The following is a 14,107-nucleotide window of genomic DNA, read 5'->3' as shown; positions in this document are numbered from 1 at the left end:
CCAAGATTGGTATAGTAGCCTACAAGATGGATCTACCACCAACATCCAAACTTCACCCCGTTTTTCATGTCTCCGTGCTTAAGAAATGGCCCAAACCTAGGGCTGTTACAAGTTCCACATTGCCACCATTTTCGGAGGACGGACAACTTCAAATGGAACTAGCACGCATTGTAAATTTTCGTTAGGTATGGGTTCATCTTCCAGAAACCAATGCTACTTGGGAACCTTATCTCGATCTCCAGAATTGCTTCCCAGATTTAGACCTTGAGGGCAATGCCTCTTTTAAGGACGGGGGGGGGGGGGGGGATTGTTGAGAGCTCTACAGAACTGAAGGTTGCTAGCCAAGTATACAAAAAGAGGCCACGACAGAAAGAAGCCACATCAGCATAACCGAAAAGCAAGTTGAACAATTTGTTGTAACAGAACAAAAACTTGTGTGCAGTCTGTTGTAACAATTAGAATGTAAACAGAATAAATAAAATTAAGAAGGGAGGAGGCATTGAAGGAATTTTTAGAACAAACCTCTCTCTTACTGTGGAGGTTGGCTCCCTCGAAGAAGCCCTGAGTTAGGCAGGTTCCTAACAGTTGTTTGGCAGGATTGAATTTGCAAGAGGAGGAAACCTTTAGAATAGCAGAGTTCTTAGGGTGTGAAGTCAAAAATTGGCCTTTGGAGTACGGAGTGCCTTGGACTGCCTTTGGGTTGTAACCCTAGATCTGAGAGTTTCTGGAAGCCTGTGCTAGAGTGAAATGTTAAAAGATTGACACTTTAGAAAAGAAGCTACATTTCTTTGGGTGGAAGTCAAAGCCACCTTAGCTAATCTTCCCATATATTATTTGTCCACCTTCCATATCCCTGCAAAAATTGTTGGGCAACTAGAAAAGTTATTGAGGGGCTTCTTGTGGGAACCAGGGGATGGGAAGAAAGACAACTGGTGAAATGGGAACAAATTAGTAAACCAAAGGGTGGGCTAGGTATAGGAAATGTAACCCAAAAGAATTTAGCCCTTTAGGAAAATAGCTGTGGAGGTTTCCTTTGGAAAGTGATAGGCTTTGGCACAAAGTAATTGTAAGTATACATGGTCGGATGCACAATGGCTGGGATGCAAAGGTAACCTCCAATGCAACTTCATTTTCCCCTAGAAATCAATTTATGAGGTATATCTTTCTTTTGTGAATCTCATCCGGTATGATGTGGGAAATGGTTTGAGAGTCTTGTTTTGAGAGGACCTTTGGATAGGTGCACAACGATTAAAGGTCCAATCATGCACTTTCCTGCTATAAATTTGAACCCATCTCTAGGTTTGTGAACTTCTCTGCGTCGAGCATAAATTGGGATCTTGGATTTTGAAGGGGCATTAGGGAAACAGAATGTGAATCTCTCCTTCTTTGTTTGGCCAGTCTTGACTTTTTTTTTGGCTCAAAATGTAGAGGACACCAGGGTTTGGTCCACTATCTCAGTTGGTCTTTTGACTTATGCTTCTTTTTTCAACTTCTTAGTTCAGCCTTCAACCTTGGGGGTAAATTTACCGGTGAAAGAAATTTGAAGTATATCAATCCCTCCTAAAATTCAGGCACTTTGTTGGGAAGTTTTCCTTGGAAAGATCAACACTTGTGGTATTTTGCAAAAAAGGCCAAATAAGTGCCTATCCCTTCACATGTGCTTTCTGTGCAAAAACAATGGTGAAACCATCTCCCATATTTTTTTTATCCTATCCTTTTATACTTTGTATTTGCCAATTTGGGAGCATCTTTGTTCTCTCTTTGGGTGAAGACCTTGGAGGATTTCCAAGGTTTCTCAACAAATGACATTTTGAGAACTTGGAAGTAAGTGACATTATCGACTCAAGCAAAGGAAAGTGTAAATATGGAATGGAGACCCAGCAAACAACTTTGTTAAACTTGATTTTGATGGGAGTTACATTGGTAGTCAGGCTGCAGCTGGAATGGGAGGGGTGTTTTGAGACATAGAAGAAAAGGTGTTACTACTGTTTTCAGGACTATTAGCTGATGGTAATGCATTGATAGTAGAGCTGTGTGGATATCTCCATGGTTTAAAATTTACTAAGCAATTCAGTTTCCACAACTTGGAGGTGGAAGGGGACTCAGGTGGTCATATGTATCTCTCAAATTCCATTGGTCTATAGACATACTTTTCGGGAAATAGAAAGCATATCAAGGCAAGGTTCAAAGTATTGATATGTATTGGGCCGTATCAGCCGATACGTATCATATCAGGGGCTTCCCGATACACACCTACAGGGGGTGTTTTGGGGTCTTGACTGGTTCAGAGGGTGGACAGACCTTAAACCGGTCCCTCTGAACCAGATTTAAAAAATAAAAAATAAAAAAGCTATCGATACTGCCTGATACGCCACTACCGGTGGAAAAGCCCACACATTTGTAATACTTGAACTTGTTTAATAAAATCTCTTTTCACTGATAAAAAAAATATTGAGAGTTAGAGTAAGTGATACATCCTACCACCTAAGATTTCCCAGATTATCAATGCACCCGCTGTCCATTCAAATACCCTAATTTCCTATGTTCACCTATATTACATGGATTCTGGTAGCAGTGTCAAAATTGGAAGAAGATATGAGTTGTTGGATTCAGCATGCCTGAAAAACTAAGTTTTGAGATCTCTATGGGCATCATGTATATTTATAACTGATTATACTAAATTCACAATTCCTTCAAAGTTATGAAGATTTGACAAAAGAGAAGATGGAAAAGTCCTCTGAAGTGTCTTTCAGTGTCAGTATCCATGTGTTATAGATGGATACAAGACCTATATTAAAGTGTCCATGTAATGTAGCTGTTTATACATGGCCTCTAAGCCTTGAACCTTAATTTTAGTAGGGCTCAACATAGCTTTCATCAGCTATGCCTGGCATATGTCTAAACCTAATGTGAGGTGCATAGGTTCAACTCATCAAGGATTTGCCAGGCATAGTCTGTGACTTGGCCTAGCTAACCACAGCTTGAGTGTCCTTTTGTCTAAAAGCTACCTTCTATTTGGTGCCAGGTGCCCTAATAAGTCCTTTGGCAACAAAGTGGCACCCTATTCCCTGGCCTTGCCTTGTCATCCTTTTAACTATGAAATTAACTTATGAGTTAAATATTGAAACACAAATGAATCATGCAGATTTAAGGTCTATCTATGAGTGTAGAGAATCCATACTCTCTATTGCTTGACTGGCACAACAACCTGGAAACACACTTCTGCCTTGTTTAAAAATGGATGTTTACATGCATAAAATATTGATAACAATTTCTGATCTGAGTTGATTAATCTTGCAGACTTGAAAATTTGGAGCTGATGTCAAAGCATGGTGCTGATGTGTGGAAACTTTACAACCAACAGTTGGAGGCATTCTTGTCCAGGTTTGTCTCGGATACTATGAAAATTCAACTTTTCTGGCATCATGAAGAAACTCTGCTTCCTATTTTTGGATATCTGTTTCAAAATGGATCACATTAGCTGTTTTGATCTAATGTTCAAAGTGTTTCTATACTTTTGTTTAATTTTCTATTAGATTATCATTCTTTCCCTAGGTCCGGTCCTTTAGCGATTTAGACAGATATTCTCTAATTACTGAGAAAAATTGGCAATAACTAAATAGAAACATGGGACTGATTTGGTCACATCCTTAGTGAAGATACAAAATAAACCTCCATTTGTATTTATGAAGTTTAATGCATAGAGTACTTTTTACCTTTAAACATTGTAGTTTTTGGCCTCTTGTTTGGGGTATGTGATGTAGCACAGGTGAGAGCCCTTTATGGGGTTTTGATAATAGAGGTTAGCAGAGTTGTTTCAAGACTTAAACATAACTGGGGGAAGGTCAGACTGGATACCCATGATTCTGAATTAGGATTTTGGCAACAACAAGAGTAGAAGGATATTAGATAGAGAAGGGAGAGAATGTCTTTCTGCATAGGAAATAGAAAGAGGAAAACAGAGACGGAGGGAGATAAGTACCATTTGTAAGACGGTGGGTTTATATAAATACATTAACATGGCTGACCCAGAAAAAACCTGAGTCAGACCGGGCTGGTTCAGGCCAATTATCCACTTAAAGCAAAGTTATTTTACAAACAATTCAAGAGCTTCAGCTTTCTAGAATGATAACATTTAAGAACCTTCCAGAATAGCAATTAAAGGCATGTGCATGAATTAAGTATAAGAGCAACCTTTGGAGGTAAAAAGAAGAGTTCAGGAGGGAGAAGTCTGAGGATGATAAGGAAAGGGTTTTGGAGGTGGAGGCAACCTTTGCAGAGTTTAGAGCATTAGGTGAAAACATCTAGTAAGACTTTTGAGTGCAAAAAAAGGGGCTCACTTTGAAGGGGGGTGTCACGTTCTCGCCACAAGAAGAGAATATTCTGGCAGTTAACCCCTGAACAACCTATCTGATTTCAATCAGAACTCTGTCTATTCGGTTACGATTCTTGATGACGTGTCTGTCAGTTGTAACCACCTTATGTTATAAATAAGCAGAGACGTAATGAAAAAGGATATCTTGAATCCAAATTATTACAGAGTCTACGATTACTTGGCTTGTTGGCATTTTCCCCTTCGAGCGGTGACAAACACCATAGCTTGGGGAAACCCCAGCCTCTCTTCTTGGCAACGAGAAGAGGTCCATAACATACTGGTATCAGAGTGGGAGATCCTTCGGGAAGCTCAGATGTTGAGTGTGGAGGAGAGACTCGGTGGGCTGGAGCACTTGCAGGAGACTCTTAAGAAAACTCAAGAGGCCATCCTGCATCAGCTGGCGGAGATAACAGAGAGGTTGAATCGGTTCACTCACCGGATTGAGTCACAGGAAGGTTTGAATGGGAGGGCTAACGAAGACATGGCCCCTGGGGGAGACAGAGGACCTAGGCGCAGCGGTGAAGGGACATCGCAGACAGGAAATGGGTTTGGCCACCAGACCAGATTTTGGAAGGTGGACCTTCCCAAATTCAATGGGACGGGGCTGGAAGGTTGGTTGTTGTTGGTTGGACAATACTTGGAGATTCAGGAGGTACCAGAGGAACTTTGGGGGGCAGTGGCTAGCTTGGGCTTCGAAGGGCGAGTGGTGGAGTGGTATAGCTGGTTTCGTGAGTATCAACCCAATCCCACATGGTCTTAGTTAACAGCGGCAATGGAAGCTCGATTCATTGGACCACAAGGATGTAACTATGCAGGTAGGTTGTCCAAGTTACAACAAACGACAACTGTGCAGGAGTATATGGAGGATTTTCAGAGGTTATCGAGTAGAGTGAAAGGCTTATCAGAAGAATACCTCATTGGATGCTTTGTCTCCGGTTTGAAGGTAGAGATCCGAGCTGGAGTACAAAAGCTGGAGCCTCGGACCTTGGCCAGAGCCTTCCGCCTCGCCTTACTTGAAGAAGAAGAATGGAATGCTCGAAAGAAAGCGGTTCGGGTTGAACTACCCCGTAGCAGACCCCCTCTTGCTCCAAATAATCCTCCGCTGAAGCTGCCAAGTACCATTGGGAGGATGAATCCACCAGACATAAAACGGCTGACACCGGAAGAAGCCAAGGAACAGAGAGACAAGGGCCTTTGTTTTAATTGCGATGAGCGTTTTGTTCCTGGTCATCGTTGAAAGAAGCAAAAACTGTTTTGGATTGTGACAGAAACAGAGGAGGAACAGGAAGAACCGGAAATTGAACCAGAGCCGGAGGCTGAGATTTCTCTGCATGCTATGAAGGGATTAGTGATGCCCCAAACTATGCGAATTCAAGGTACTCTAGAAACCCATCCTGTGGTCTTACTTATTGACAGTGGGTCTACACAACTTCCATGATCCCAAGTTGGCAGAGTGAGCTTGGGTACCTCTATCGGCCAACTCAGTTTTTGCGGTGACCGTGGCTAATGGCGAGAAGTTACATGGTACTGGCCGTTGTGATGGAGTTCAGATCCGAACTCAAGGAACAACTCTGAAGGCAGATTTTTATCTCTTGACTGTACTCGGGTATGATGTGGTTTTGGGCACGTAGTGGTTGCGGACACTGGGTGACGTCACTTGGAACTTCTCCTCCATGACTCTCAGTTTCCAAGACGAGCAGGGACTCCACCGGCTGTAGGGGTTAAGAAAGGAGACCATGATGATAAGTGGAGAGAAGGCGCAATGACAAATTTCTAAGGCCAGCCATATTCTTGCTCTAGATACTCAAGGAGGCTGATATGGAGGATAATCCACAGTTTGACCAGGTGTTCAGACAGTTACTACAGGAGTACTCCGATGTCTTCTCAGATCTGCCAGGTCTTCCCTTGCGGAGACTATGTGATCATGCCATACCACTCATAGAAGGAGCTGGGCCGGTATGTCAGAGGCCATGTAGGTATCCCTATTATCAAAAAGGAGAAATAGAAAAGCTGGTCCTAGAATTATTGGAGCGTGGTGCCATACGTCCAAGTAATAGCTCGTATGCCTCCCCGGTGTTGTTGGTAAAAAAGGACGGGGGTTGGAGAATGTGTGTAGATTATCGGAGGTTAAACCAGGTGACCGTGAAAGACAAATACCCGATGCCCATTATAGACGAGCTGTTGGACAAGCTTCATGGCTCTCGGATCTTTTCAAAGCTGGATCTCCGGTCAGGATATCACCAGATCCGCATACGAGAAGAAGATATTGCCAAGACAGCTTTCCGCACCCATGAAGGTCATTACGAATATTTGGTCATGCCTTTTGGGCTAACCAACGCCCCCTCCACATATCAAGCGTTAATGAACGAAGTGTTTCGGGATCTTCTAAGGAAATTGATGTTAGTTTTCTTGGATGACATCCTTGTTTATAGTAAGACAGAAACGGAGCATTGGAAGCATCTCAGAGAGGTATTGGGAAGGCTCCGGTGCCACAGGTTATATGCGAAACCCAACAAATGTCTTTTTGGGGTAAGGAGATTCAGTTATTTGGGACATATAATTTCTGATATGGGGGTAGAGGTAGATCCCGAGAAGGTGGAGTGCATGCAAGCGTGGTCACGACCTCAGAACATATCAGAGCTTAGAGGGTTCTTAGGTTTGATGGGGTACTACCGTAAATTTATTCAAAATTACGGGAAGTTCGCCAAACCTTTGACAGACTTGCTTAAAAAGGGAGCATGGGGATGGACGGAAGAAGCAGATGGGGCTTTCCAGACCCTGAAAAGAGCAGTCACTACTGCTCCAATGTTAGCCTTGCCCGATTTCTCTCAACCATTCATCTTGGACTGCAACGCCAGTGGAGTCGGAATAGGAGCAGTGTTATCCCAGACGGGAAGGCCCGTTACATTCTTCAGCTAGGCCCTCAGTCCCCGTAATCTGGCGATGTCCACTTATGACAAGGAGTTATTAGCAATTGTGGCCGCGGTTCAGAAGTGGCGCCCCTACCTCTTTGGCCACAAGTTCATTGTTCGTTCTGACCACCAGAGTCTACGATACTTTCTAGAACAGAGAGCAACCATGCCATTCTAGCAGAAATTGTTGAGTAAAATTCTTGGGTATGATTTTGAAATTCAATACCAGAAAGGGAAGGATAACGTGGTCGCAGGTGCCTTGTCACAATGTATCCAAGGTGAGTTGGCAGCTATCTCGGGACCAATTCCGGGTTGGGTAGAGAAGCTACGGGCCGAGGTGGCTATAGACCAACACATGAAGAGGTGGAGAGAACAACTCGAGGGCAGGGAAGACAAGAATATACAGTAGGAGAAGGGTTGATATGGCGGAAAGGAAGGCTGGTGATTGGTCCCAGTTCTCCGCAGTTGTTCGATGAGCTCCACACCGCACCAATTGGAGGTCATGAAGGTTTTCATAAAACTATGCACCGACTCAAACAGGTATGCTACTGGCCAGGGTTCAAGAAGCAGGTTAAGGAATGGATCAAACACTGTGAAAAGTGCCAGAGGAACAAGGGAGAGAACTTACCGGTACCGGGTCTACTTTAGCCATTACCAATACCAGAGCAAGTTTGGACAGAACTCAGTATGGATTTCATTGAAGGCTTGCCACCCTCAGAACGGAAAACTGTAATAATGGTGGTAGTTGACCGTCTTTCTAAGTACAGTCACTTCATGGCTTTACAACACCCCTATACTGCCCAGGATGTAGCTTGGGTATTCATGGAAGAAGTATTTCGACTCCATGGTATGGCCAAAAGTATTGTCAGTGATCAAGACGCGGTATTCACCGGCCTGTTTTGGAGGGAACTTTTCAGGTTACAGGGGACCCAACTTAATCTAAGCTCATCCTATGACCCCCAATCGGATGGGCAGACCGAGATAGTAAACTAGACATTGGAAGCTTATCTAAGGTGCTTCGCTGGAAGACAACCACAGACTTGGGCTCATTGGTTACCACTCGCTGAATGGTGCTACAACACCTCTCTACATACCTCAACCAAGACCACTTCTTTTGAAGCAGTTTATGGATACCCTCCCCCAACACTCCTTACTTATGTGCCTGGGACAACATTGGTACAAGCAGTCGAGGACCAACTTAAAACCAGGGAGAAGGTGCTTCGGTTGCTGAGGGAAAATTTGAGCAAGGCTCAGGAACGCATGAAGAAGTTTGCTGATCGCAAAAGGACATAGAGGGAATTTCAGGTGGGAGATCTGGTCTTTTTAAGGTTACAGCCTTACCGACAGACTTCTGTGTTTGTCCGCCGCTCTCAGAAACTCGCCGCCCGCTATTACAGGCTATTCAAAATCCTAGCTTGAATTGGACCCGTGGCTTACCAATTGGAACTTCCAGAAGGGTGCAAGATCCACCCAGTGATACATGCGTCTTGGTTGAAAAAGGCAGTTGGGGACCCAACTCGGATCTAGTCGGTTCTGCCTCCTTTAGCAGTTGACGGGTTGTTTCTTCCTCACTTGCATAAAATCCTAGGCCATCGCATGATAGAGCAGGGAAACTAGGTCGCCACTGAAGTTCTAATCCAGTGGGAGGGCCCGAGCAGCGAAGACGCCACGTGGGAACTACTACCCCGACTCCAGCAGCAATTTCCTGAGTTCAGTCTCGAGGATGAGACTGTTGCCAAGGGGGGAGGAATGTCACGTTCTCGCCAGCAGGAAGAGAATATTCTGGCGGTTAACCCCTGAACAACCTATCTGATTTCAATCAGAACTGTGTCTATTCGGTTACGATTCTTGATGACGTGTCTGTCGGTTGTAACGACCTTATGTTATAAATAAGCAGAGACGTAATGAAAAAGGATATCTTGAATCCAAATTATTTCAGAGTATACGATTACTTGGCTTGCTAGCATTTTCCCCTTCGAGCGGTGACAAACACCATAGCTCGGGGAAACCCCAGCCTCTCTTCTCGACAACGAGAAGAGGTCCATAACAGGGGGTAGGTGGTAGAATTAGAGAAGTAGAACTGGATGGTGGGTTAAAGACTTACAACAAGAGAAGAGATTACCGTACTAGACCTCTAAAAGATAGACTGTCGGGGAGAATGATGAAGAGGAAGTTGAAGACTATGATTCAAGTGGAGAGGAGATTTTGTTAGATGGGACCTATGAAGTTAAAGAGCAAGTTAATGTGGAAAAAAATTGTAAATACAACGGTTGAAGTGAACAAAGCTTTGGGTCTATTGGTTTTAGGGGGGATGAGGATGTCACTAAAAAGATGTTTGAGGATCTGGAAGGAAGGTATCCTTTGCCCTCAAGGGAGTTAGATTTCAGCTCTAGATCTGAAGACTTAAGGGCTCGTTTGGCAAGTCTTTTTGAGAAGATCTTCTCGTAGCTCCGATAGTCAATAGACGTATTGAGCTTTTGACATAAGATCTGGGCAGCCCGAAGGCTGTTTGGCAGACGTGCATCTTTCTGTGCGTTGTTTCGGGTCTTTCTGTGTGAGATTAAAACGCGGAAGATGCGGGAAGCTTCATTTGGAGCTTCTCGAAATCAGCCCCAAATGGGCTTCCTACGTCTTTTTGGCGCTCCGTCTTTTGGTGGTGAGATCTTCCGCATGCCAAACGGGAATAGACCGATTTTTGGTCTTCCCGGCTTGCAAGCAGCCGAAAGACCGCGTGGAAAGACACGCCAAATGGGGCTTAAGTTTTGGGAGGAGCTTTGGAAGCTGTAAATATGAATGACCTTCGTGCTACAAAACTCCGATTAAATGGAGTAAAACTGGAATCATTTCCAAGAGCATTGGAAATACGCACAGATGGTTATTGGTACAATGTTTGGGTAGCTTTGGAAGCTGAAGCATTGTTGTGGAAGGAAGGAGAAAGGGTAATGATGATGATGATGATGATGTGGAGGGGTGGGTGACATGTGGTCGAAAATCAGAAGAGGTTGGTGACACATGGAAGACAAATGGGAGCTTCTTTCGGGTGGTCAAAAAAGGAGGGAACAGTTTCAAATAATAGGGTAACCCAAATTTATCAAAAAATAATAGGGTAACCCAACCGATGCCTAGGGAGAAAAGTGGTGGGAAGGTTGCTATTTACACAACACATAGACAGAAGTTGTGTCAGGCAAAGAAACTGTGTGAGGCAAGAAATCTCTATGTGCTGAGGTAACAGTCGGGGTGAATGCTTAGACCTTGGTTGGACCTTCCATCCTAACTTGGCCTAGGCTAGGTAACGTCCAGATTAAGGTGACATGTGACTCTTTAATGAGTCATGTGCCTTGCTCTTTTAACCCAATAGGGGACAGAAACTTTGATCTATCTTCGTCCCCTTTGGGTCTTAAGACGCAAGCTCTCTCTGGCGGTGCATCTTTGATCGGAAGATTGTGCTACTAAACCAGGGAAGAAAACTGATTGACAAGAAGATGGAAAGATGGTTTGGGTGTTGGTTTCAGATTAGCACTCCACTACGCCAGACAGGCCAAATCCTAAATTTAACAAAGATGAGAAACAATATTTGGAGTTGGATAGCAATTGGAAAACTTCCAACTTGAAGGGGGTGAAGAAGTTAATCAGCCTTCAAGTATTGGGAGCATTGATTCTATCAAGGCGTGTAAGCAAATGGAGGAGGAAGACGGGGGTACAAAACTGTTATTTGAGGAGCAGTTGTGCAAAGTTGCAGTGCCACTAAAGAATCTTGGCTCTAGAGAATCTTCTATTGAAAGCGAGAAGAGCCCGACTGCGCCAAAAAAAAAGTATCTCTAGACTTACCAAACCAGGAACAAATACAAGTTAAGCGACTGGGGATAGAAAGAGCCAACACTTTGCTAGGTGAGGAAGCTCCAGAGCGAAGGCCACAAGAAGCTAAACAGAGTTTACCTAACAAGACATCCGACTGTTCCAAGCCTACCATGAGGCTGGCTACCAAAAGTTTGGAATAGGGAAATTTGAACCTCTTAGTTATTTCTTCCCCTGTTACTTCTGTTCTTGCTGGTACTAATTGTGCTCCCCATTGTGTGTCCTCCCCTGTTTCTCCAGCTCCATCTTTTTTTCAAGGTCCTGTGACAACTGAGATTCACACATCTACTATGCCTCCTTCCTTGATAGAAGCAGAAGAGAAGGGTGATAGAATTGAGGGGGGAGAGGATCTTTGGAATGGTGTTGGTCAACTTAAAAATTCTATTGATAAAAAAACTTAAAAATTCTGGTGCTAGAGGACGGAAAGGGAACTGATTGGAATGAATTTTTAGGAAAGGAATTGCAGGAACCGGAAGGTAGAGGTATTGGAAATATTGGTAGGAATACTGTTGAATGGGCAAAGGATAAGAATCTTCTTTAGAAAAAAAGGCTAATTTGAGAAAGAAGAAAAGAAGTGCTATTGTTGAAACTCAAAAGGGGTGAAGATGTATTCAAGGAAGGATAAAGGCTCGGGGAAGATAAGGAAAAGGAAAAAAAGTGGAGAGGTTGATGAGTGACATAGTTTATGATAGGGAAGAGAACAAGAGAAAAGAAAGGATAAGTGAGGGACATTAGTTGAAGGTACAAGGGTTCGAGGCACCTTTTTCAAGAATGAAGTTAATCAATTGGAATGTGAGGGGATTGGGAAGTTCCACCAAAAGAAGATTAATAAAGGATACTCTTAGAAAGGAGAAACCAGATTTGGTTTTGATTCAAGAAACAGAGCTCTTAGAGGTTAACAGGAGATGGATTAGAAGTATTTGGGGAATAAAGGAACTGAGCTAGTTGTTTGCACCTTCATGGGGTGCATCTGGAAGAATCCTTACCATTTGGAAAAATGAGGAGTTGGAATGTTTGGAAAAACTGGTGGGATAGTTTTCTATTTAAATAAAAGTAAGGAGATCCAAGGACGATAGCTTTGATAAATGTTTATGGGCCGAACTCATATAGAGACACGGATCTTTTTTTGGGAGGAATTGGAGGCAGTTTGAGGTTTATGGGAGGGGCCTTGGTGTTAGGAGGTGATTTTAATGTCATAAGGTTCACTTCAGAGACAAATAAACCTAACCAAATATTAACTACAAGCATGAGAAACTTCAATGTTTTTGTGGATGTCTTTGAATAAAAGGAGCTTCCATTTCTACAAGTAGAGTTTACCTAGTCAAACTTTTAGGAGTCCCTGGTTTGCTCTAAACTGGATAGGTTCCTCTTTTTAGTAGATTGGGAAGAGATGTGGGAAAGTCTAGCCTTGCGAGCCTTGCCTAGGGTAACTTCTGATCATTGTCCTATTAGCCTAACTCAAGAGCTATCCTGCGGTGGTCCTTTGCTTCTCAAATTCAAAAACATGTGGTTGGAAGATCCCACTTTTGTGACAAAAGTGGAGAGTTGGTGGGGTCAAGTTAAGGGTAATAGCACAAAGAGGGGATTAAGGTTCACTAGGTCTTTAACAAAATTGAAAGAGAAAATCAAAACATGGAACAAAGAGTAGTTTGGAAGGGTGGAGGAAATAAAGGAAAGAATCTCCTCAAGGATGGTGAAGTTGGATACTAAGGAAGCTATGGGAGAGATTAGTGGGGAGGAAAGTGAAGAAAGACGAAAGCTAAGGTTTGAACTGGAGAATCTGTTGAGAAAAGAGGAAATTTCTTGGAGACAAAAATCGAGATGTAAATGAATTGTGGAGGGGGATGGAAAGACAAAATACTTCCATTCTTTAGCTAGTGGCAGGAGGAGAAAAAACATAAGATAACTAGTATTGAAGTGGGGAATCAAGAGGTAAAAAGGGAGGAGGAAATAGTTAAAATCTTTGTGGACCATTTCAAGGGCTTCTTTGCCACCTTAGGAGGGAGAAGATCAAAATTGCCCAGAATTGTTTTGGGATAAAGTATCAGAAGACATTGCTACTAATATGAAAAATGAGTTTACATTTGAGGAGATCAAAGAGGCAGTGTTCTCAATGGTAAGATCTAAAGCCTTGGGGTCGGATGGATTCTCCATGCCTTTTTATCAAGTGTTGGGAGTCCTTGAATGATGATCTATTGCAAGTTTTCAATGAGTTTTTTTCATGAGGGGGAAATATCTTGAGGAGCAAACTCAACTTTCATAACCTTGATCCCCAAGAAGAAGGTAGCTAAAGAATCTAAAGATTTCAGACCCATGGCCTAGTAGGAAGTCTTTATAAGATAGTAGCAATGGTTCTGGCTGGAAAATTTAAAAAGGTTTTGCCTTTGGTGATCTCACAGTTTCAAGGAACTTTCACTTAACAAATTTTGGTAGCAAATGAGTGTCTAGTAGAGAAGAGACAGAGGAGGGGAAAAAGTTTGGTTTGCAAATTGGATTTGGAAAAGGCTTATGATCTAGTGGATTGGTCATTTCTCCTTGAAATCTTAGAAAGGATTGGGTTAGGAGATAGGTGGAGGATGTGGATTAAAGGGTGCTTAAGTTCAGTACATTTTTCAATTTTAATAAATGGAGTGGCCAAAGAGTTTTGTTTTTTTTTTTTTTTTTCCAGCCAAAAGAGGGTGGAGATAGGGAGATCCTTTATCTCCTTTCCTCTTCACTTTAGTAGCAGATGTATTAAGTTGGATGATTGTGAAGGCTGATCAAGAAAGGTTATTTAGAGGTTGGAAGGTAGGCTGGTATGAGGTGATAGTTTCCCAGTTGCAATTTGCAGATGATATAATCTTGCTTTGTGAAGGAGGTAATCAAAATGACTTGATGAACTTAAAGGAACTCATAGCTACCTTTGAGTTTTTTTTTTTGATGAAGAAATAAGAGTGTGGGTAAAGATTCTAGGGTGTGAGTAAAG

The 14,107-nt window shown here is 42.8% G+C and overlaps 1 protein-coding gene across 2 annotated transcripts in view; it reads left to right on the top strand.

The window, feature by feature from the left end:
- The window catches only part of MOS4 (modifier of snc1,4), a 33,632-nt gene that overhangs the window by 7,187 nt on the left and 12,338 nt on the right, over nt 1–14,107 (top strand). For both annotated transcript variants that reach the window (XR_736340.3, XM_010268394.3), the window contains exon 3: nt 3,301–3,384. Coding sequence is in view for 1 of the 2 variants with exons in the window: in XM_010268394.3 (XP_010266696.1) it covers nt 3,301–3,384 (84 nt within the window). In the remaining variant the exon portion in view is untranslated. The remainder of the gene's footprint in view (nt 1–3,300; nt 3,385–14,107) is intronic.

This window comes from Nelumbo nucifera, chromosome 2 (assembly GCF_055504915.1).
Source record: "Nelumbo nucifera cultivar China Antique chromosome 2, China Antique-T2T, whole genome shotgun sequence".
Classification (NCBI taxonomy): Eukaryota; Viridiplantae; Streptophyta; class Magnoliopsida; order Proteales; family Nelumbonaceae; genus Nelumbo; species Nelumbo nucifera.
This window is presented reverse-complemented; position numbering and strand designations above follow the sequence as displayed.